The 25,537-nt window shown below is 49.1% G+C and overlaps 1 protein-coding gene across 2 annotated transcripts in view; it reads right to left on the minus strand.

Moving 5' to 3' along the window:
• The window catches only part of SHQ1 (SHQ1, H/ACA ribonucleoprotein assembly factor), a 62,092-nt gene that overhangs the window by 31,213 nt on the left and 5,342 nt on the right, over positions 1-25,537 (minus strand). For both annotated transcript variants that reach the window (XM_044301469.1, XM_044301470.1), the window contains exons 5-9: positions 23,249-23,400; positions 17,548-17,660; positions 11,493-11,605; positions 10,152-10,306; positions 5,397-5,450 (exon numbers count right to left, since the gene is read on the minus strand). In XM_044301469.1, the coding sequence (XP_044157404.1) occupies positions 5,397-5,450; positions 10,152-10,306; positions 11,493-11,605; positions 17,548-17,660; positions 23,249-23,400 (587 nt within the window). The remainder of the gene's footprint in view (positions 1-5,396; positions 5,451-10,151; positions 10,307-11,492; positions 11,606-17,547; positions 17,661-23,248; positions 23,401-25,537) is intronic.

Here is a 25,537-nt window from a genome sequence, read left to right on the forward strand (position 1 = left end):
AAAAAAAAAAAAAAAAAAAAAAAAAAATACAAAATACAGCTATATCGACCAAACAAATAAGGCTACTTTCACACTAGCGTTCATGGGTCCGTTCGTGAGCTCCGTTTGAAGGGGCTCACGAGCGGACCCAAACGCTTCCGTCCAGCCCTGATGCAGTCTGAATGGACGCGGATCCGCTCAGACTGCATCAGTCTGGCGGCGTTCAGCCTCCGCTCCGCTCGCCTCCGCACGGACAGGCGGACAGCTGAACGCTGCTTGCAGCGTTCGGGTGTCCGCCTGCCCGTGCGGAGGCGAGCGGATCCGTTCAGACTTACAATGTAAGTCAATGGGAACGGATCCGCTTGAAGATGTCACCATATGGCTCAATCTTCAAGCGGATCCGTCCCCCATTGACTTTACATTGAAAATCTGAACGGATCCGCTCAGGCTACTTGCGCACTTGCGAAATTTTTCAAAGTTATTAATGCAGACGGATCCGTACTGAACGGAGCCTCCGTCTGCATTAATATGATCGGATCCGTTCAGAACGGATCCGATCAAGCGCAAGTGTGAAAGTAGCCTAAAATAAAAATATAGTTTTTGGAAGGCCAGGATGAAAATAGAAAAAAATTGCTTGAGCACTAAAGCCCAAAACAGGACAGGCTGGTGACCGAGGGGTTAAATGATGCGTTAACCATTTTTAAACAGTTTTAATGCATCTAATATAAAAAAATGCAGCAACTGAACACAGTTCTGTGGATACAGGTGTTATAAAGAATGGTAGCTCCACAGTCAGGTTCAAACTGACGCTGCCGTCGTGTGCCATCGCCTTCTGCCTCTTCTTCCTACCCTACAGCCAGTATAGGGGCCTATTCACAAGACCGATCAGTTTTTGCGGACTGCAAATTGCGGATCCGCAAAACACAGATACTGGCCATGTGCGTCCTTCCCTATGATAGAAATGCCTATTCTTGTCTGCAAAAATGGACAAGAACAGGGCGTGTTCTATCTTTATTGCGGGGCCGCTGCCACGGAGTGATGTCCGCATACGATCCGCATAATTGCGGAACAGATGCGGACAGAAAAATACAGTTGTGTAAATGGGCCCATAGGATGGGTTCACATTATGTTTTTTGCCATATATGTTGGATGCAAAAGTGTAGCAGACCATGATTTTCTATCCTGCAGAGTCCGGTAAAAAAAAAAAACGTATACGTTAACTTTTTGTTTTTTTTACAACGCGATTCTATGGTGAACAGATGCCACTGTAGGTCATCCGTCTGAGACCTCCGTTAACATACATTTTTGTATATGTTAAACGGATGGAAAAAAACATGATGGGAACCCGGCCTAAGAGGGAGAGATGGAGCCAAAAATGTATTGGCGGAGAAGCTAGGAGACCACTATAGCTGCTGCTCTCACAGATTCACCCAGCTTTTCCAGACATGTTTAATCACCCCCCACTGATACACAAATAGGCAGGCAGAGATCAGTAAAGCTGTGTGCGGCCCCCTGTGGAAGCCGTCATGGTGGTCATAGTGGTCGCGGCACAGCTTCCCAGGCTCCAGAGCTGACACTCATATGTTCTCTGGATGAAATCTTGCAGGACTTGGGAACGTTAGGTTTTTGCATCAACAATTTCTATTGCCAAGTAAAGCACAGAACAGGACGGGATCCGGCACAGACATGTTGATATTTCTGCAGCCAGCAGATGCAGCGCCGGCGGTCACGCGTCTTTCCTATTGCCGAAACACGATATTATTATTGCTGGAATTAACTCGAGCAGCTTGAGACCCTGGATGCCAAAATTGTACATTTGTCACATTAACCCATCGCTAACAGTCTTTACAGATGGAATAATATGATGGAAAACAAAGGCAGTAACCAGGATTAGAAAACAGGTTATTCTTCCCCCAGAAACAGCACCACTCTTTTCTATAGTCTATATCCAGTACTGCAGCTAGTATTCACAAAAAATAAATAAAAGTATGAACTGCAGAACCAGGCGCAGAGGCCATGAGGCGGCACGCCAGGCGCAGAGGCCATGAGGCGGCACGCCAGGCGCAGAGGCCATGAGGCGGCACGCCAGGCGCAGAGGCCATGAGGCGGCACGCCAGGCGCAGAGGCCATGAGGCGGCACGCCAGGCGCAGAGGCGGCACGCCAGGCGCAGAGGCCATTAACCAGCTGGTTAAACACACGCATGGTTTACCTACCAATCTTGGAGTATGTGCTGCCAAAGCAAGCACCAATAATGTCCTGTAGCTTCTGCCAACACTTGCATCCGAAGCGTTGGTAAGGAGAGGAGACGAGACAAGGCCCCATCCAGCTGCTGACTGTTTCAGACGCCCTGAGGTGCGATCCTGCTGAACTCCATTAAGGACCAGCGGATCTAAGCTCCGTGAACCCATAGCCGTCCATAGGGAGGTAACCAGCAGCTGCATTACCCACTTCATCAGGGTTAGGAACAAGCCAGGGGACCTCCACGTAAGAAGTACTGGGACGGCCACTTATAGGGTAGGAAGGATGAGGGATGAACCCAACGATCGAACCCAGGCCATCAGAGAACCCACCTATAGGCTCGGACTCCACCAGTTGTGTTCCGGGCTGCTAAGGGACCTCTACCCCGAGAGGTGTTAACAAGGCTATTTGAGACCTGGAAGGAGAGGCCGGACACCCCCCCGATCCTAGTCCCAGCCTTAGGCCCTAAAAGTTATTGTAGAATCTCTTCAACCCTAGAGCAGGGAACTTCTCTGCGTCTATCTCCCCTGTAGGGACAGGAAGAACGCCGGAGGGTGGAGGTGGGGGACATAGAATGTGTCGGCAGATAAGAACCATTTGGCCCATCTAGTCTGCCCAATATATCTGAATCCTATGGATAGCCCCTGGCCCTATCTTATACGAAGGATGGCCTTATGCCTATCCCATGCATGCTTAAACGCCTCCACTGTATTTGCAGCTACCACTTCTGCAGGAAGGCTATTCCACGCATCCACTACTCTCTCAGTAAAGTAATACTTCCTGATATTAGTTTTAAATTAGAGGGGCAAAGGTTTAAAACGATGTCCTCTTGTAGCAGTTTTTCTTCTTCTAAATATTCTCTCCTCTTTTACCTTGTTGATTTCCTTTATGTATTTAGAAGTTTCTATCATATCCCCTCTGTCTCGTCTTTCTTCCAAGCTATACATGTTAAGGTCCTTTAATCTTTCCTGGTAAGTTTTATCCTGCAATCCATGTACCAGTTTAGTAGCTCTTCTCTGAACTCTCTCCAAAGTATCAATATCCTTCTGGAGATATGGTCTCCAGTACTGAGCACAATACTCCAAATGAGGTCTCACTAGTGCTCTGTAGAGCGGCATGAGCGCCTCCCTCTGACTACTGGTAATGCCTCTCCCTATACACCCCAGCATTCTGCTAGCATCTCCCGCTGCTCTATGACATTGTCTGCCTACCTTTAAGTCTTCTGAAATAATGATCCCTAAATCCCTTTCCTCAGATACTGAGGTTAGGACTGTATCTCTGATTTTATATTCTGCTCTTGGGTTTTTACGCCCCAGGTGCATTATCTTGCACTTATCAACATTACATTTCAGTTGCCAGAGTTCTGACCATTCCTCTAGTTTTCCTAAATCCTTTTCCATTTGGTGTATCCCTCCAGGAACATCAACCCTGTTACAAATCTTTGTGTCATCAGCAAAAAGACACACCTTACCATCGAGGCCTTCTGCAATTTCGCTGATAAAGATATTAAACAATTTGGGTCCCAGAACAGATCCCTGAGGTCCCCACTGGTAACAAGACCTTGGTCTGAATATACTCCATTGACTACAACCCTCTGTTCTCTGTCCCTCAGCCACTGCCTAATCCACTCAACAATATGGGAGTCCAAGCCCAAAGACTGCACTTTATTGATAAGCCTTCTATGTGGGACAGTATCAAAAGCCTTACTGAAGTCCAGATAAGCGATGTCTACTGCACCTCCGCCATCTATTATTTTAGTCACCGAATCAAAAAAATCTATAAGATTAGTTTGACATGATCTCCCTGAAGTAAACCCATGCTGTTTACCTCGGTTTCGCCTCCTGTTGTGCGGTCACGAGGGATGAGATAGAAAATGGATCTGGTGTAGATTTAGACGTTATGTACAGACGGCGACTCTATATAACTTCGGCGCATTCACCGCCAGAGCAAGGGGTATTAGGACCAGCATCTAAAATGCCGGTCTTAATAAACTACCCCTTACATGTCCTGCTAACAATTCCTCTCCAGGCACTTTCAGCCATAGTAGACTACAGGGGACTGTCTACCGCCACTGACACATATACAAGTATTCAAGGTATTGCCTAGATTGGAAAAAACATGTCTTCTCAAGATAAAAAATAATAATAATAAATTAGCGCCACACCTGTCCACAGGTAGTCTGTGGTATGGCAGTCCATCACCATTCACTTTAACAGAGCGGAGATGTAATACCACACACCACCTAGGACCAGACGTGGCGCCATTTTTTTGAAGAACGCAGACAGTTTCCTAAGGCTACTTTCACACTAGCGTTTTTTGCGGATCCGCCATGGATCTACTAAAACGCTTCCGTTACAATAATGCAATTGCATGCATCCGTCAAGAACGGATCTGGTTGTATTACGTCTTCTATAGCCATGATGGATCCGTCATGAACACCATTAAAAGTCATTGGGGGACGGATCCGATTTCTTTTGTCTCAGAGAAAAAAACGGATCGGTCCCAATTGACTAACATTGTGTGCCAGGACGTATCAGTCTTGCTCCGCACCACATCGCGGACAGAAACGCAACCAAACAGAACGGAATGCATTTTGGTGCGTTCAGTTTTGTCCCCATTGACAATGAATGGGGACAAAACTGAAGTGTTTTCTTCCGCTATTGAGATTCTATGAGGGATCCCAATAGAGGAATTGAAAACGCTAGTGTGAAAGTAGCCTAATCCTGTACAACCCCTTTAACAGCGCCCCGTGTGCCTGGCCGATTGTAAGACAGAGGTAGGAACACCACAACGATGGCAAACAGTGGGCAGTAAGTGGCATCTTCCGATTTGCCAGAGAGGGCCAAATACCCATCAGGCAAGAAGTGCTACCCCCGAAGAGGTCAAGGTACAATGAATTACCTTTACATTCAATACTACAACCCTCTGCGCCAATCCCTCCCCCCGGGATTACGTACGTCTATCCTGCGTCCGGCGCGTTACACAGGGTACAGACTCATCCATGGGAATACACTGAATTGTATTGTTAATGAGCAGATGTGCAGACACCACTTATGACAGCGGCGCTCCTTTTTGAATTAGTGCGGGAGAATGAAAACCTTTGCAGCACGATTCACGCAACAGTCGCATCAAGGATTGCACAACTGATGTCGAAGTCTCGTCTGAAGCATTTACTCACCTCAAACCAGCTCAGGATCCCACTCAACTTTCTTATGTTCCATGCCGACTCAACCTACATCATAGAAACAGGTAAAGAAGGTAAATGCATTACAAGGAAAATGCTTAACCAACAATTCCCTAATGTAATATTACCTCAGCTTGCCCTCCCTTAGTGGTGGAGTATTGAAGACAGCTATGTGTATATCAGAAAGCTAGCAGCTGACTATTAGGGACTTGCTAGTTTATGCATATGCTTATCTGAGCATCAGTTACATATAGACAAATCTATAAGTCACATAAACACATTATCAGTGATCCCGAGTTACATCCTGTATTATACTCCAGAGCTGCACTCACTATTCTGCTGGTGCAGTCACTGTGTACATACATTACTTATCCTGTACTGATCCAGAGTTACATCCTGTATTATACTCCAGAGCTGCACTCACTATTCTGCTGGTGCAGTCACTGTGTACATACATTACATTACTTCTCCTGTACTGATCCAGAGTTACATCCTGTATTATACCCCAGAGCTGCACTCACTATTCTGCTGGTGGAGTCACTGTGTACATACATTACATTACTTCTCCTGTACTGATCCAGAGTTACATCCTGTATTATACTCCAGAGCTGCACTCACTATTCTGCTTGTGCAGTCACTGTGTACATACATTACTTATCCTGTACTGATCCAGAGTTACATCCTGTATTATACTCCAGAGCTGCACTCACTATTCTGCTGGTGGAGTCACTGTGTACATACATTACATTACTTCTCCTGTACTGATCCAGAGTTACATCCTGTATTATACTCCAGAGCTGCACTCACTATTCTGCTGGTGCAGTCACTGTGTACATACATTACATTACTTCTCCTGTACTGATCCAGAGTTACATCCTGTATTATACTCCAGAGCTGCACTCACTATTCTGCTGGTGGAGTCACTGTGTACATACATTACATTACTTCTCCTGTACTGATCCAGAGTTACATCCTGTATTATACTCCAGAGCTGCACTCACTATTCTGCTTGTGCAGTCACTGTGTACAGTCGTGGCCAAAAGTTTTGAGAATGACACAAATATTAGTTTTCACAAAGTTTGCTGCTAAACTGCTTTTAGATCTTTGTTTCAGTTGTTTCTGTTAGGGATCGACCGATATTGATTTTTTTAGGGCCGATACCGATAATTTGTGAACTTTCAGGCCGATAGCCGATAATTTATACAGATATTCTGGGAATTTTCATTTTTGAAAAAAATTTTTTTGTAAATCTTTCTTTTTCATTTATATTTAATATTTTGGTGTTTTTATTTTTATAACTTTTTTTTAAACTAACTTTTAGCCCCCTTAGGGACTAGAACCCTTGTCCTATTCACCCTGATAGAGATCTATCAGGGTGAATAGGAGCTCACACTGTCCCTGCTGCTCTGTGCTTTGTGCACACAGCAGCATGGAGCTTACCATGGCAGCCAGGGCTTCAATAGCGTCCTGGCTGCCATGGTAACCGATCGGAGCCCCAGCATTACACTGCTGGGGCTCCGATCGGAGGAGCAAGGGAGAGGGGATCCTGTGGGGGGGGGGGGGGGCGCACTGCGACTGGGGTGGGGGGGCCCTATGCGCCACCACTGCTTAATACTGGGGGGGAGGGGGGGCGCACTGCGCCACCAATGCTTAATACTGGGGGGGCTTGGGGGAGGGAGGCGCACTGCGCCACCAATGAAGCTTAATCTCTAATTTATTCATATACAGGAGGCGGGAGCTGCAGGATCACATAGCCGGCTCCCGACCTCTATGAGCAGTAGCTGCGATCCGCGGCACCTGAGGAGTTAACTACCGCAGATCGCAGCTACAGCTCATAGAGGTCGGGAGCCGGCTATGTGATCCTGCAGCTCCCGCCTCCTGTATATGAATGAATGATAGATTAAGCTTCATTGGTGGCGCAGTGGCCATAGCTCCGCCCCTCCTCCTGTCCCCTGTCCTTACATTGGCGGCAGCAGCAGCAGCAGCAGCACAGGGGGAGGAGACACTGCTCCTTCTCCCCGTGCTGCTGCTGAGGGAACACGGAGAGTGCTGACAGCAGCGCGATCTGTGTTCCCCATACACTATCGGAATATCGGCAAAATAAATGCCGATACCGATAGCGTTAAAAATCCTGAATATCGGCCGATAATATCGGTAAATCCGATAATCGGTCGATCCCTAGTTTCTGTGATGTAGTGAAATAGAATTACACGCACTTCATACGTTTCAGAGGCTTTTATCGACAATTACATGACATTTATGCAAAGAGTCAGTATTTGCAGTGTTGGCCCTTCTTTTTCAGGACCTGTGCAATTCGATTGCGCATGCTCTCAATCCACTTCTGGGCCAATCCCTGACTGATAGCAACTAGAGATGAGCGAACTTCTGTTTTAAGTTCGGCGTCTAAAGTTCGGGGGCGGGTTAGCGGAGAATCCCGATCTGGAACCGGATATGGATTCCGACTTCCGTTGTGGTCCGTGGTAGCGGAATCAATAATCGGCCGATTATTGATTCCGCTACCACGGACCACAACGGAAGTCGGAATCCATATCCGGTTCCAGATCGGGATTCTCCGCTAACCCGCCCCCGAACTTTAGACGCCGAACTTAAAACAGAAGTTCGCTCATCTCTAATAGCAACCCATTCTTTCATAATCACTTCTTGGAGTTTGTCAGAATTAGTGGGTTTTTGTTTGTCCACCCGCCTCTTGAGGATTGACCACAAGTTCTCAATGGGATTAAGATCTGGGGAGTTTCCAGGCCATGGACCCAAAATGTCAACATTTTGGTCCCCAAGCCACTTAGTTACCACTTTTGCCTTATGGCACGGTGCTCCATCGTGCTGGAAAATGCATTGTTCTTCACCAAACTGTTGTTGGATTGTTGGAAGAAGTTGCTGTTGGAGGGTGTTTTGGTGCCATTCTTTATTCATGGCTGTGTTTTTGGGCAAAATTGTGAGTGAGCCCACTCCCTTGGATGAGAAGCAACCCCACACATGATGCTTTACTGTTGGCATGACACAGGACTGATGGGTAGCACTCACCTTTTCTTCTCCGGACAAGCCTTTTTCCTGATGCCCCAAACAATCGGAAAGAGGCTTCATCGGAGAATATGACTTTGCCCCAGTCCTCAGCAGTCCATTCACCAAACTTTCTGCAGAAGATCAATCTGTCCCTGATGTTTTTTTGGAGAGAAGTGGCTTCTTTGCTGCCCTTCTTGACACCAGGCCATCTTCCCTCCAGTCTTGGCCTCACTGTGCGTGCAGATGCGCTCACACCTGCCTGCTGCCATTCCTGAGCAAGCTCTGCACTGGTGGCACTCCGATCCCGCAGCTGAATCCTCTTTAGGAGACGATCCTGGCGCTTGCTGGACTTTCTTGGACGCCCTGAAGCCTTCTTAACAAGAATTGAACCTCTTTCCTTGAAGTTCTTGAAGATCCTATAAATTGTTGATTGAGGTGCAATCTTTGTAGCCACAATATCCTTGCCTGTGAAGCCATTTTTATTCAACGCAACGATGGCTGCACGCGTTTCTTTGCAGGTCACCATGGTTAACAATGGAAGAACAATGATTTCAAGCATTACCCTCCTTTTAACAGGTCAAGTCTGCCATTTTAACCCAATCAGCCTGACATAATGATCTCCAGCCTTGTGCTCGTCAACATTCTCACCTGAGTTACCAAGACGATTACTGAAATGATCTCAGCAGGTCCTTTAATGACAGCAATGAAATGCAGAGGAAAGGTTTTTTGGGGATTAAGTTAATTTTCATGGCAAAGAAGGACTATGCAATTCATCTGATCACTCTTCACAACATTCTGGATATATGCAAATTGCTATTATAAAAACTTAAGCAGCAACTTTTCCAATATTTATGTAATTCTAAAAACTTTTGGCCACGACTGTACATATCTATTCTGCTAGTGGAGTCACTGTGCACATACATTACTTATCCTGTACTGATCCTGAGTTACATCCTGAATAGTGAGTGCAGCTCTGGAGTATGATCAGGATGTAACTCAGGATCAGTACAAGATAAGTAATGTAATGTATGTACACAGTGACGCCACCAGCAGAATAGTGAGTGCAGCTCTGGAGTATAATACAGGATGCAACTCAGGATCAGTACAGGATAAGTAATGTAATGTATGTACACAGTGACTCCACCTGCAGAATAGTGAGTTTAGCTCTGGAGTATAATACCGGATATAACTCAGGATGAACACAGGATATGTAATTTATGTATATTATACCTACATTTTTGGACTGATGGAGGAAGTCTGAATGAGTAAACTATAAACTACTAAGCAAAATGTGGATTCCTTTAACCTTATCCTGCAAAAACCGTCTTCGCTGCAGCCAGGACATGATGTACAGCGCCGTTACACGGCATCAATATATGGTATACACACACCACAGCTTTGCTAGGATATATTTTTCAGTTACGTGCCGCCGGGCAATTCAGGAGGCAGGCGGCAAAGTCAGAATGGGCAGGGAGCGCTCCTCGCTATCTGGTAAATCTACTGCAAAATACTTCTAACAGCAGCCTTCAGCCTTATCCTCTGAAGGAGTGGGACTCATTTTTCACCTGTCAGATTATTCCTCGCTCGTTGTCTGCGCGCCTCGCCTGTCAGGAGGGGAGGCGTGAGGCGCACAATAGAAGACTATTACAGCAGAATCCTCTTGGCAGGAGTATTCTCCAGACAGAAGACGGAGCCAGAGCGAGAGGGGAGGAAAAAAAACCCACTCACATTTCTCTCTCCTTCAGTAACGCGGACCTCGTAGCAGTAAGCCAGGAGCAGATCGATCAGGCTCAGGTACACCGCCTGCTCGCTTTTCTTCGCCAGTAAATACGACTTGTTCGTGAATTTTCTCAGCTGTTCCTTCTCCTTTTCTGTAAATTTTACTAGAAGGGGGAGAGGGGAAAAAAAAAAAATTAGAACCTGGTCCCGCGTCATTGCTACAAATTCTATTACATCTGTATCTGGGAAAGCTGTTTGACACCAACAGGGTCACCATTTCTACATCTGCAAGAGTTGTCATCCAGCTTTCCTAGAGTCCTGACGAGTGCATCGGCCTAGCTACGCAGCAACATGAAAGAAAAAAAAAGGTATGTATGACCGCCGTGGGGTTTTGCTCTGGTAGACAGGATTAGCGGACGCAGTATAGAGGCAACAACAAGTTCTTTGGATCAAACAGTTCAGTGTTTTATTCACACTTTAGGCAAGTGACAAAACAAGCCGTCATAGACGAGCAAAAAGCCGCCTTGCGGTGTTGGTGGTAATTCACACCATGCAGCACAAACCTGTTTTCACGCCAATCAGGTAGCAAACCTTCATCCAGACACAAGGCTCCCGGATCCCAACACAGAGACCTCGCTTCTGAGCCCAGCTGCCTATTTAAGGACAGCCAGGTGCTGACAATACCCGGACCGGCACTTGAAATCCGGTACGGTATTTGACCTCACCTGGCTGTAAATCAGCCCAGCAGCACATGCTGGGAGGAAAATACCTGTTTTCCCAGACAAAATCTCTCACTGTGTCACACCGCCAAACTGTGCATGTATGCTGTTCAGGACTCCGGGAAAGCTGGGTGACACTACCTGTTCTAATGGTGGTTTTCCTGCAGTTTTGAAACCCTCTCAAGAAAGCTCCTAGCACAGACCACCAACTCGTTTGCTCCAAACCGCTTCGGGGAAGATCTATATACAGCTGCCTGATACACTGGCGCCGCTTATCTCAGGGAAACAATAGAATGGATCAGGTTGAAATCCAGCCTGTTTCCTCTGGCATAAGTGTGCCATCCGTAAGTCCTCAGAGACATTGATTCTCGGCAGATCCCACTAGAAATTGGGAGTTGTCCTCCGAGAAAAAAAAAATGTCTATGATAAGCCTTACAAATGGCGTGCTTTTCCAGCGATTACAATACCATGGCTCTTCTCCTGTTGGCTTAAATCAGTCATTTTTATCAAGGAGCAACTGCTCTGAGAAATCAGTGTTCCGTGCGGTCTGTTCCGAGATCACAAAACGTCCTGAAGATAACACGAAAGTTGGTCCATGAAAACGTCTCCCATAAAGGGCAGATGGTCTCACCTCCGGAGTCCTGACTGTCAGGTGACGCGCCGCTTGCTCCCTTCTGGACCTCCACCCACCACGGCTTATACTTCAGCAAATGTTGAATGGCATTGTCCTCAAAGAGATCCGCTCTGGGGAAGAAACATGGAATAAGTGAGTCAGGCAGAAACAGTCAGCAGGCAGGAAACAGTCTACGCACAATAATTACTGCCCACCTTAAAGGGGTTGTCCGATTTTTTTCTATTGATGATCTATTCTCTGGATAGGTCATCAATATCAGATCGGCGGGGAGGATGACTCCCAGCACCCCGCAAATCAGAGTGAATCAAGTGACTAGGATGAAGCCGCCCCATAAAAGTGAACGGGGATGCCATAGTTGTAATTACACTGCTTGCCACTACAGTTTGCGACGGCGAGCAGGTAAACGGAGAAGAGAAGGCAGCGCTAGTACAAACAGCAGAACTGCCGGGGTGCAGGGTGTCAGCCCCAGCCAATCTGATCTTGATGAACTATCCTGAGGACAACCCCTTCAAAGACATGAGCAGCTATGCTTCTCATCATAGTCATGTGTATGGAAACGTGGAAGACATTTGCCACTGGGAGCATGTCAATCACTATAACGGTGGTCCCGAGCCCCTTCTTCCTTCTCACTCTACGACCGCAGTGAGAAGTAGTTTGGGTGGAGCAGCTGTTGAACATGAGCGCCGCTGCTCCACTCAATGACTATAGGGCTAAGAGAAAGGCAAGCATTGTATTCTCAGTCTCCTACATTTCCATGAAAAATGAATGGCGCGCACGTTCATACCCAGGCGACACAGGACCCCCATTTTTATGATCGGTGCAAGCAATCGTGGGCTACTTTCACACTAGCAGCAGCCTTCTCTGGTAGGCTGTTCCGGCGGGTGAACAGCCTGCCGGATCAGTGCTGCCGCTAGTGCACGTGTGCCGCCAGAGGTCCGCTCTGGCCCCATTGACTATAATGGGGGCAGGCCGGAGTTCCAGGGGCAGCATGGCAAACATGCAGAGAGGCAGGCAGAAAAAAATAAAATAAAAAAATACTACATGTCGTAGTTTTATTCCGGCCGCCTCTCTGCATGTTTGCCGTGCTGATGCCGGAACTCCGGTCCGCCCCCATTATAGTGAACGGGGCCAGAGCGGACCTCTGGCGGCAAGAATGCACTAGTGGCAGCACCGATCCGGCAGGCTGTTCACCCGCCGGAGAAGGCTGCCGCTAGTGTGAAAGTAGCCTAAGGCTACTTTCACATCTGCGCTTTCCCTTTCCGCTATTGAGACCCACGACAGGATCTCAATAGTGGGGGAAAACGCTTCCGTTTTTTCCCCATTCATTGTCAATGGGGATAAAACTGAACTGACCAAAACAGAGTGCACCAGAATGCATTCCGTTACGTTTGGTTGCCTCCCTATCGTGGACAGAACAACGCGGCAAGCGATGGGATGCGGAGCAAGACGGATACGGCATGACCCACAATGCAAGTCAATGGGGACGGATCCGTTTTCACAGACATAATAGAAAATGGATCTGTTCCCCCATTAACTTTCAATGGTGTTCATGACCGATCCGTCATTGCTATTTTAAAGATAATACAACCGGATCCGTTTAGAACAGGTGCAGGCGGCTGTATTGTTATGACGGAAGTAGCCTAAACCGCACTGATCAGAAATGTATCCGCTATGTCTGGCATGGGACGGGTCACATGTTGCCGGGAATGGAGAGATGACTGCGCATGTGTGGCTCTCTCCATTAACCTCTGAAAGTGGTCAAGCGTGCTTACTCGGCTATTTCCAGAAGTCCAGGAGGTGAATGGAGAGGAATACACTCTTTACTACTGGCGATGCAAGATGGAGGTCCGTTCCAGAGATAGGAGTGGGTGCCAGAGGTGGGACGCGCACCCATGGGTATATTCAGAGACGAAAATACCTCTTTAAATCTGAAATGCACAGATCTGAGCAGGAACACGGGCTAGAATGCCAGTGGCAGGACAGAAAGAGTTAAAGTAGTTGAGTTTGGAGCCGGAAAGAAGCGAATGGTGAATTGCTCTCTGTCGCTGCAATGAGTCCACCGGCTCCATTACCGCGAGCGCTTTCGCAGGTGGAGAAAAGCATTAGTAGTGCTATCCAACACCAGGCGTCCTCTCAAGCGCTCAGAAATCCTGCTGCTGCCTGTTGCTCGAGACAACTATAAAAAAAAAAGACTGACAGCGAGTTCTGGAACGAGAAGCCGACGACTGGGAATTCGGAATTAGTGGCAGGACGGGAGAATCGATTCAACAGAGTTCAGATTGGCAGGGAATCCGAATTATTTGCTTCTTGAACTAAGTAAGAAAGGCTCAGAGGAAAACGCTGGAAGAGATTCCGATCTCCGGAGAAACAGCGCCACTCTTAGGCCTCGTTCACATCTCCATCAAGCAGATCTGGCAGGCTGTTCCGGAAGAGAACAGCCGGTCGGATTTCGCCGGATCCGGCCATTGCTGGATTCTCTAGTTCACTGCCGGATCCTCATTGACTGTAATAAAAGGTCTGGCGGTGATCCGTCCGCTAAAAAACGTTGCGTGCAGCTGGATCTGCTTGACGGAGACTTAAACGAGGCCTTTGGCATTGCGTTACTCAAGTAAATGGAGCTGAGCTGCAATACCAGACGCAGTCTACAGACCAGAGGGGGGGGCTCTTTCAGGTAAAACAGATCATAATTCCACACAACCTCTATGGGGGCTCGATCACGGGGCAGAATCCAAAAAGGGCAGAATCTTGAGACCCTGGACAAGGTCAAAAACAGGAGCCGAGTGAGGCCTTATGCACACGACCGTGTCTGCACTGCGGTGCTCAAGGCACGGATTTGCAAAATATAGACACTTCCACCCATTACAAAAAAATTACTACTCGTCCACAATACGGACAAGAACAGGACATGTTCTATCAGTGGCAGAACGGGCACACGGATGTGGACAGCACACAGATGACATCCATGTGCTGTCCGTTTTTAAAAAAATGAATGGATCCGTGTGCCATCCACAAAAAATGTGGATTGAATAGAGACGCGAAATACGGTTGTGTGCATGAGGCCCGAGGAAATGAGGCTTTGCTATTAAAGGGTCCATAATGTGAAGTCAATATTGGAGTCTATCTGTATGGGCAGGACGTGACATCACTAGAAACGAAATTGTGACGCGCAGCAAATGGTTGCCACGTTCGCAAACAACGTGGTCCTTGGCCTTAGGACTGGAGCAGATTTGCAGCCCTTTTTTGTCCTATATTCTTGAATCTGAAAGGATGGGGGGTTCAGATAAAAACAACATAGAAGGGAATAGGTAGTAGGGCAATTCCCCAATACAGCGATGCAATTGGTGGTGTGTCACTTTAAGGAGAGCAGACTATTAGTTATGTAATTGTTATAGCAGAGCAATAGGCCAAGTTTGCTGTATTGCCTCTGGTGTCAGGGCAGGGCTCCTTTAAATCGCCCCTTTAATAGAGAAGCATCATGGCAATAAAAATAGAAAAACAAGCAGCACTAGGAGAGCAGCCAGTTGGCTCCGGCGGACGGACGAATGAATGAATGATGTCAGCGGCAACTGCAGAGAATTCCTCTGGTGTTCATCAAGCAGATTAGGCTGAACCGCGCAGGATCGCTCTGCTGGGACGGAGCCCAGTAAGTCATGGATGGACAGCGATCCCTCCGAGGTGTCGGACGGCAGGCACGGCTTAGAGGAGCACCGTTTTCAGGCTCCAGATGATAGGACGGAGCGCTGTAGCCATAGTGACTCCAAGGGCAGAGGAAGGATGGGGATCAGGGAGATGAAAGACGGACGGCAGCAAAAACAACAGCTGCAGCGCACGCAACGTACAGGAAGGAGCAGCGCTCACTGACACTGGAGGAGGAGACGGCAGGAGAATGAATGTGTACGTGCACGGAGGAAAACGGGAAAGAGAATGAGACTGGAAGTAAACAAGCAAGCGAACGAGCAACTAATGAATGAATACAGGAGGAACCGACTGATTAATGAGGAAATAAATGACTGAGTAAATGATTAAATAAATGAGGATGGAAGCAGCGCGGCTTGTTCTGCTATGTTGTCCCATTTACTACAAAGGGAGTTACGGAAAACAGCGGCGCTCTGGCCCTCTTGGCTATTTCCATAAGCCCGGACAGCTGAGACCATCACCTAGGCAAGGGGGACAACCCCTTTAACAAGCGAACGAGCGAGTATGAATAAGGTCTCTATCACACGTCCCTGTTCGTGACGACGCCGGTGACAAGATGTTCAGTGGTTCATCTGTGAAGATGTGCATGAAGGATTCGTTTGGTCCATGTGTCCTCCGCACTCCACGTATCCTGCTAGGCTGAACATTAGTTTCCAGAGCATCTCCTACCAATGGTCCATGAAAAGATGTCATCCATATTGTGTCAGCGGTTTTCACGGACTCAGAGACTTCAATGGGCGAGTTTGGTGCACATCACGGACCAAAAGTAGTTCACTGTGGTGTGATCAAGCACATTAAAATCAACGGGTAGGTGTGCGGTCCGTGGAGAACAGAGAGAGCACTCGTCCGTGATTCACCGAAATGTGAACAAGGTCTTAGCAAGCGATAGAATCTGCAAATTTGGGGGCAGAGCCTGTTTGGGGGCAGAGCCAGAGACCCGGCCTGAAGGGGGGGGGAGGGCAGGGCCAGAGACCCGGCCTGAGGGGGAAGGGGGGGGGCAGAGCCAGAGAGCCGGCCTGAGGGGGAAGGGGGGGGGCAGAGCCAGAGAGCCGGCCTGAGGGGGAAGGGGGGGGGCAGAGCCAGAGAGCCGGCCTGAGGGGGAAGGGGGGGGGGCAGAGCCAGAGAGCCGGCCTGAGGGGGAAGGGGGGGGGCAGAGCCAGAGAGCCGGCCTGAGGGGGAAGGGGGGGGCAGAGCCAGAGAGCCGGCCTGAGGGGGAAGGGGGGGGCAGAGCCAGAGAGCCGGCCTGAGGGGGAAGGGGGGGCAGAGCCAGAGAGCCAGCCTGAGGGGGAAGGGGGGGGCAGAGCCAGAGAGCCGGCCTGAGGGGGAAGGGGGGGGCAGAGCCAGAGAGCCAGCCTGAGGGGGAAGGGGGGGGCAGAGCCAGAGAGCCAGCCTGAGGGGGAAGGGGGGGGCAGAGCCAGAGAGCCAGCCTGAGGGGGAAGGGGGGGGGGCAGAGCCAGAGAGCCAGCCTGAGGGGGAAGGGGGGGGCAGAGCCAGAGAGCCAGCCTGAGGGGGAAGGGGGGGGGGGCAGAGCCAGAGAGCCAGAGACCCAGCCTGAGGGGGAAGGGGGGGCAGAGCCAGAGACCCAGCCTGAGGGGGAAGGGGGGGCAGAGCCAGAGACCCAGCCTGAGGGGGAAGGGGGGGCAGAGCCAGAGACCCAGCCTGAGGGGGAAGGGGGGGCAGAGCCAGAGACCCAGCCTGAGGGGGAAGGGGGGGCAGAGCCAGAGACCCAGCCTGAGGGGGAAGGGGGGGCAGAGCCAGAGACCCAGCCTGAGGGGGAAGGGGGGGGGGGGCAGAGCCAGAGACCCAGCCTGAGGGGGAGGGGGGGGGGGGGCAGAGCCAGAGACCCAGCCTGAGGGGGAAGGGGGGGGCAGAGCCAGAGACCCAGCCTGAGGGGGAAGGGGGGGGGGCAGAGCCAGAGACCCAGCCTGAGGGGGAAGGGGGGGGGGGGGCAGAGCCAGAGACCCAGCCTGAGGGGGAAGGGGGGGCAGAGCCAGAGACCCAGCCTGGGGGGGAAGGGGGGAATAGGGGGGGGCAGAGCCAGAGACCCAGCCTGAGGGGGAAGGGGGGGCAGAGCCAGAGACCCAGCCTGGGGGGGAAGGGGGGGGGGGCAGAGCCAGAGACCCAGCCTGAGGGGGGGGGGGGGGCACACCTCTAAGCGATATCTTTTAAAAATATTATGAGATACTGATCTATCTTCAGGTTGTAGAGGAAAAGCAGAATATACAGAAAATAAAAGGAAAAAATAAATAAAAAAGTCAGACTCCAGATCTCAGAGGATCAAATCCAGGGGCAGCCATAAAGTGATGTCAATCCTTCTGGGGAATGTGCTGCTTCACAGACATTAAAAGGCACTTACAGGTAATGATCGGGGTCAAACTTGGCGGTTTCAGCTGCCAGACGCCTCTGCGTGCGCTCCGAGGCCGGGGTGACGTCTGGATCTCTTAAGTCAATAACATCGTTCAGTTCCTCCTGAAAGAGCAGAGAGCAGCGCGTCACCCGCTGAATAAAACCGTACGCAGCCGCACACAGAGGAGGAGAACACATCTCCTGTGTGACCGCTCAGTCCTGCAGAATATAAAATGGTTACTATAGTGAGGATTATACACGGCAGACAGCAACCACAGACCACTTACCATACCGACACCTGTATACAAGGGGGCGGCCATGTTCAGGGTTAAAAGCGTTTTCCCATCTGGACAACACCTTCTCTAACTGGGACCCGCTGGTGCTCACTTGATCCCCCCCAGTGATCAGCATGGTGGAAGCTGCAGTGGCCACTACAGGTAAAAAGTGGTACTACATGGCGTCCATCCAAATGAATGGGCAAAATATAATACACGGCCATGCTGAATCTGATGGAGTGATAGTTGCAGTTTGCTGAAGCTCTCCTCTTAGGCTAATAGAAGGGGCCAAGGGCTGGCGAACCCCCTTTATGATGTCCATATACAGGGTATATAGACAGAGGCGTCCAGCAACCTCAACATCCTTCTACAATTTAGGCGAGATTTTTTAACCCCTTAAGGACCGGGCCATTTTTGACCTTAAGGACCAGACAGATTTTTGCAAATCTGCCCAGTGTCACTTTATGTGGTGATAACTTTAAAACGCTTTTACTTATCCAGGCCATTCTGAGACTGTTTTCTCGTCACATATTGTACTTCATGACAGGGGTAAATTTGAATCAAAATATTTCATTTTTATTTATTAAAAAAAACAAAAAACAAATTAAGCAAAAATTTTGAAAAATTCGCAACTTTTCAAATTTTTATTTCTCTGCTTCTAAAACAGATACCTCATATAATAGTTATTACTTTACATTGCCCATATGTCTACTTCATGTTTGGATCATTTTGTAAGTGACACTGTCTTTTTTTGGGATGTTAAAAGGTTCAGAAGCAAATCTTGAAATTTTTCAGAAAATTTCCAAAACCCACTTTTTGAGGCTGGGTTCACACCTGAGCGTTTTACAGCGCGTACGATCGCGCTGTAAAACGCCCGATGCCCCAAGAAGTACATGAGCTTCTTTGGGGCGTCTTGTCGCGCGTTCCCGTACATAGACTTCAGCGGGAACGCACGGCAATGGGTGTTCGCTTGTTCCGGAGCCGCGTATGCGAGACGCCCGCAGAATCGCGCATACAGAGCGCTCCATCGCGAACGCTCAGGTGTGAACCCAGCGTAAAGGACCAGTTCAGGTCTGAAGTCACTTTGTGAGGCTTACATAATAGAAACCACCCAAAATTGACCCCATTTTAGAAACTACACCCCTTAAGGTATTAAAAATTGACTTTACAAACGCTGTTAACCCTTTAGGTGTTCCACAAGAATTAAAGGGAATCTGTCACCTCCAAAAACCATCCCAAGCCGCCAGCAGTACCTGACAGTAGCCAGCAGCGAGTTTCTGACGACAATTTTCTTCCTGAAGGCCAACGCGGCTAAAGCTCCGAAAACGTTGTTTTATCCCCTGCCGGCGCGCTTCTCTCATCATGCTTGAAGTCAAGGGGGCCGCGGCCTGCTTGCTTCAAGTCAAGATAACCACGCCCCCTTCCCTGCCCCTTTTTGGAAGGCGGATTTTGATGGACTGCTTTTTTGATGCCATGTCCCATTTGAAGACCCCCTGATGCACCCCTAGAGTAGAAACTCCAAAAAAGTGACACCATTTTAGTAACTACGGGATGAGGTGGCAGTTTTGTTGGTATTATTTTAGGGTACAGATGATTTTTGGTTGCTCTATATTACACTTTTTGTGAGGCAAGGTAACAAAAAAAAAAAAAAAATTGCTGTTTTGGCACCGTTTTTATTTTTTGTTATTTACAATGTTCATCTGACAGGTTAGATCATGAGCTATGTTTATAGAGAAGGTTGTTACTGACGCGACAATACCAAATAGGACTACTTTTCTTTGGTTGTTTGTTTAAGTTTTACATCATAAAGCATTTTAGAAAAAAAAACTAAACAATTTTTTAGTGTCTCCATTAGGGCTGAAACGATTATTCGAATAACTCGATTAAATCGAGTCAAAAAAATTCATCGATGCAGTTTCCCTGCATCGAGGAATCGTTTACATCACGTGATCACGGAGCGGGAGTGAAATTAAGCGTCTCACTCACCGCTTCCGTGTCCTCCGGAGGCCAGAGAGGCAGGACTGAGCGGCCGGCACAGCTGAGGAGGAGGAGGAGGGAGTCTCTCCCTCCCCACTGTGCGCGGCTGCCGCTGAAGACCAAGTAGGAGGAGGAGGGGAGGGACTGAGTAGGAGGGGAGGAGTAGGAGGGGAGGGACTATGGCCACTGCGCCACCAATGAATCTGCCGGCCATATCCCACAGGGTCCCCCTCCTCCCCCCAATCATTGGTGGCAGTGTCAGTTCCGATCGGAGCCCCAGCAGTGTAATGCTGGGGCTCCGATCGGTTACCATGGCAGCCAGGACGCTGCTTAAGTCCTGGCTGCCATGGTATGTTAGTGAGCAGAGAGCAGCGCATTATACTCACGTGCGCTGTGGCCGGCGGTCGCTCCTTCTCATAGGTCTGTGCGGCGCATTGCTAATGCTTACAGCATTAGCAATGCGCCGCACAGACAGAAGAAGGAGCGACCGGCGGCCACAGCGCACGTGAGTATATTCTGCGCTGCTCTCTGCTCACTAACATACCATGGCAGCCAGGGCTTCAGTAGCGTGACTCCTGGCTGCCATGGTAACCGATCGGAGCCCCAGCATTACACTGCTGGGGCTCCGATCGGAACTGACACTGCCACCAATGATGGGGGGGAGGAGGGGGACCCTGTGGCCACTGCCACCAATGATTAATACTGGGGGGGGGGTTGCGTTACCAGAGGGGGCAGATCAGAGGCTGGGGGGAGGGGGGGGGCAGATCAGAGGCTGGGGGGGGGGGAGGCAGATCAGAGGCTGGGGGGGGGGGAGGGAGCCAGATCAGAGGCTGGGGGGGGGGGGAGCCAGATCAGAGGCTGGGGGGAGCCAGATCAGAGGCTGGGGGCAAACAGATCAGAGGCTGGGGGCAAACAGATCAGAGGCTGGGGGCAAACAGATCAGAGGCTGGGGGCAAACAGATCAGAGGCGGGGGGCAAACAGATCAGAGGCGGGGGGCAAACAGATCAGAGGCTGGGGGCAAACAGATCAGAGGCTGGGGGCAAACAGATCAGAGGCGGGGGGCAAACAGATCAGAGGCGGGGGGCAAACAGATCAGAGGCGGGGGGCAAACAGATCAGAGGCTGGGGGCAAACAGATCAGAGGCTGGGGGCAAACAGATCAGAGGCTGGGGGCAAACAGATCAGAGGCTGGGGGCAAACAGATCAGAGGCTGGGGGCAAACAGATCAGAGGCTGGGGGCAAACAGATCAGAGGCTGGGGGCAAACAGATCAGAGGCTGGGGGCAAACAGATCAGAGGCTGGGGGCAAACAGATCAGAGGCTGGGGGCAAACAGATCAGAGGCTGGGGGCAAACAGATCAGAGGCTGGGGGCAAACAGATCAGAGGCTGGGGGCAAACAGATCAGAGGCTGGGGGCAAACAGATCAGAGGCTGGGGGCAAACAGATCAGAGGCTGGGGGCAAACAGATCAGAGGCTGGGGGCAAACAGATCAGAGGCTGGGGGGAGGCAGATGGAGAGAGAGTGGTTAATGGAGGCTGCAAGCACCACCTTGGCATGTATAAAGTTATTGGTTTAGAGAGGGGTTAATGAAGGCACCTCCAAGGTGCTTTCATTAACCTCTTCAGACCAATAACTTTATACATGCCTAATGCCAAGGTGCTTCCATTAACCCCTCCAAACCCAATGGGCATGTATAAAGTTATTGGTTTGGAGGGGTTAATGGAAGCACCTTGGCATTAGGCATGTATAAAGTTATTAACCCCTTCAAACCAATAACTTTATACATACCTAATTACGTACGTTATTTTAAGTAGCTTTTTCTTATTAGATTACTCGATGAATCGAGAAATATAATCGATAGAATACTCGATTACAAAAATATTCGTTTACTGCAGCCCTAGTCTCCATAGTCTAAGAGCCATATTTTTTTTTATTTTTTGGGCGATTGTCCTACGTAGGGGCTCATTTTTTGCGGGATAAGGTTACGGTTAGATTGGTACTATTTTGGGGGGTATACACCTTTTTGATCGCTTGGTGCTGCACTTTTAGTTATGTAAGGTGCCAAAAATGGCTTTTTTTTTAAATTTTATGGCGTCTATGAGACGCGGTGGATCAGGTCATATATTTATAGAGCCGGTTGTTACGGATGCGGAGATACCTAATATGTGTGTTTTTTCTTTTTCTATTTTTTATTATAAAATCAGGGGAAAGGGGCGTTTTTTTCTTTTTTTTTTTTACTTGAAACTTTTTTTTTTTTTTTACTTTATTTCTGTCCCACTCTGGGACTTCAACTTTTGGGGATCTGATCCCTTTACATGTGTATTGTAATGCATTGCCTGTTAGTGTATGACACTGAGTCATACACTAACAGGTTGCCTAGGAGACCGGGCCTGAGGCTGGATCTCCTGGGCACCCGTAGAAGGCAGGTCCCCATGCCGTGCAAGACATTGGACAGCCTCTGCACGGCATCGGGCTGCCCTGTCACACATCGGGTCCCCGCCACAGCAGCGCTCCTTCACCGGCCGCAAACCACTTCTATGTCGCGGTCAGCGCTGACCGCGGCATAGAGGGGTTAATCTGCCGAAATTGCTGTAAACAGCGATGTCGGCGGATACAGCAGGTGCCCAGCTACCAGGGACTGCCGGACCCCTCCAGTGATCGGGCGGGCGCAGCTCCTGCACCCGACCGATCAGCCTGCCGTGCATGTACGGTGAAATGCGTTCTGGCACAGCATCCCCCGCCGAACATGCACGGCATTTTGCATTAAGGGGTTAAGATTGGCGTTTTATACGTCTATAATTTGCATCAATTTCCATAGTTTTAGTAAATTTGCCGACCCAACAGACGCCACGCCCATTCCAAGCTAACCCCTCTTTCGTAAAGTCAAAAAACAATCAAAAAGTTGCAAACTACTGCACAAATATAATGTACATCATTCTTTGCCCCCTGTTTTAATTCCTCTTCTTACTGTTAGTGAATGGGAATATTTGGGTTTACATCTGGAAGCTAAGAACCTCTACAGGCCTCGCCCTGCTCACGGCAGAGGGTTTGCCACAATGCATCCAATCCTGGCAAACAACCTGCATTTTTAGTCTCTGGATGCAAACAAGAAGATTCCTATTCGCTAAAAGCAAGCAGAGATACTGAAATTGGCAAAAAATTAAAATGCAAAGTAGATTAGAAACCTGAAAAATGTTTCATTATGAGAAGCTCTACCTACCTAAAACCAGAAGTCTCTCCACCTTTTAGGGAGAATTTACAAGTAATTTTACGCCAGAAATTTCCCCCCAAATTTGCATGTTTTCCCGCGGCAAATCAAGAGACTGAAATCAGCAACTACTGAGACATGTCACAACCGAGGTGTGGTAACATAGCCTGGCAGATGTGGACGGCATCACCGTGGCTCCATCATACACGGCACGCCTATTCAGGGCCATTCTGTGCACACACATCCCGTACCTGGAGTCGTCCGAACACGCCGACTCGCAAATTCCCAAACCCATAGCCACAATGTGCATTAATGGCATCGCTGGACGGCTCTTCATAGGGCGTCTGCTCGATCTGCCAGTCAAATTCCTCCTCATCGTCTTCAAGGGCCTCATTTGCAGAACCTCAATTAGAAAAAAAAATAAAAATAAAATATGAGAAGGAAATTAATGGTTGTCACAGACAAACTCTTCCTAATTTCCAGAGATTTAGCAAAGTCAGGCCCTCCAATCACTGCGCTTATTTTCAAACATGGCTTCTGTACCTCGGGGGCGGGGCCATTATATAAGCTAACAAGCGGGCATAAAAAAAGCACTGCTTTCCTCCTGGCAGCAGCAACTGCCAGGTGGAGGGTCGGACGACCAGCAGCACAGAATTGGATTGGTGGGAAACTCTTCCCCTAATCCAAGTCCATGATGCCAGGCATCCATTCTGTACCTGTGCCCGCTCAATCAAATTCAGTACTGGTCACAGTCCTAGCCGCTGGGCTGGCACATGTTACACATAGATGTAGCCCTATACATAGAGGCATCAGTCCTGCCCAAATAAATAATCTGCCCCGTCATAAACACCAATATAGCCAATGGAAGATTTATGTGTATGGCGGGCCTGGCAGAGAGGGTCTTATCTGCAGACACTGCACTGGTTATACGCCAACTCATAACCATACGTATAATAGCTGGCGTCGGCTCCAGAATTAATTATTTACATTGCCTGTTCTTACGAAGGTTAATCTCGCAAAAACTGCATGCCTTCCCCCTGGCTGTGAAGCGATCCGCCATTAATCGCACAGTGTGACAGTGAGGAAGTCAGCGTCCACTGAGAGCGGAGGTCTCCTTTACTGAAGATTTACATGATAGGCGCCAGGGCGTAGAGGGTGCTGTAGGGGCCTTTCACTTCAAGCTGTGCCCAGGCCATGTGACCTATGGTCGTTACGTCTCTGGCCTACGGGAAGCAGCGAGATGGATGCGGGGCTACTGGGGGGTCTTCTCAAACAGCTGATCACCTATCTAAAGGATAGATCATTAGTCTGAGAAAGGCAGATGACCCCTTTAAGCTTTGCCGTGGAGCCATTTGTTGTCCCAAAATCACCACCTGCTAAAAGACGAAAGAAAAGAGATCCATCATGGCAAGTCTTCCAGTCCAAAAATCCACAGCAGTGAGATCTTGTCTTTATAATGTGAGGCAATGAGGAAATGAAAATGGCTGAGCCTAAGAAAGAGGTTGTGAAGGTGCCTGGTGAAGCGGAGCTGAAAAGGGCGAAGACCACCATCCATGGAACCGCAGCTCGGGACATTGCCACCAGCAAAAAGAGAGCTGCAATTGTGTCTTAGCATCGCCAGTCCCAGGGAATCCGGAGCGGAGGACATCTAATACCCAGCGGTATCAAATCATTAACAACCTGTCTCCATCCTGAGGACCAGCGGCAGAGAGGCGCTATGGAACTACCGGAGATAGCCAAGCAAGCGCTCATTTATTTTTGGTGCTCCCACAGAAATTAATGGAGGACGGCTGCGCATGCACTTTGCAAGCTCCGTTCTAGAGATAGGTGCGGGTCCCAGAGATGGGACCCACAGCTATTGGATATTGGTGGCATATCCTAGCAATATGCCATCAGTGTCTTACGCAAGACAGCCCCTTTAAGGTTTTTTTTAGGGATTTAAATATTGATGACTTACCCTCAGATTGGTGGGAGTCCTACTCCCAGCACCTCTGCTAATCAGCTGCTTCAAGTGGCTCTTCTTTGGCGGTTGCCTTCTCAAACAGCTGATCGGCGAGGGTCCCAGGTGTCAGCCCCCCACTGATCAGTATACTGATTATCTATCCAGTATTTAAGTCTCGGAAAAACCCTTTCATTACGTTTTCACTGAAATTTAAAACGCAGCCTGCAATGCCCCTCCTCAGCCACTTGGTGGCACTGTTGCAATCGCTGCAGTGGGATTGTTTACTTGTGTACTACCCCTTCATTAAACGTAGAGCCGGAGCCGGCAGGACCCGTCTATGGAGCTCTGCTTATTCTTGATGGATTGCTATACTTTCATTTGCTCTGCAAGAACTGCAAAACAGACACATAGAAGGCTCTCCCAGAGGTGGCATCCACTTCCCCAGTTAAGCAGTACAATTGATATGTTGCTTTAGCCAGCGCACGCTTCTACGCACAAGCAAAATGCGGCGCTGCACTGTGTATTTCCCTGGGGCTTAATGCCAGTTTGCAGTCAATCGTGGTCTCCATCCTTAACTATCCCTAGGGTCAGACTGTGA

The sequence above is a fragment of the Bufo gargarizans genome, chromosome 7, assembly GCF_014858855.1.
Source record: "Bufo gargarizans isolate SCDJY-AF-19 chromosome 7, ASM1485885v1, whole genome shotgun sequence".
NCBI classification, from domain to species: domain Eukaryota; kingdom Metazoa; phylum Chordata; class Amphibia; order Anura; family Bufonidae; genus Bufo; species Bufo gargarizans.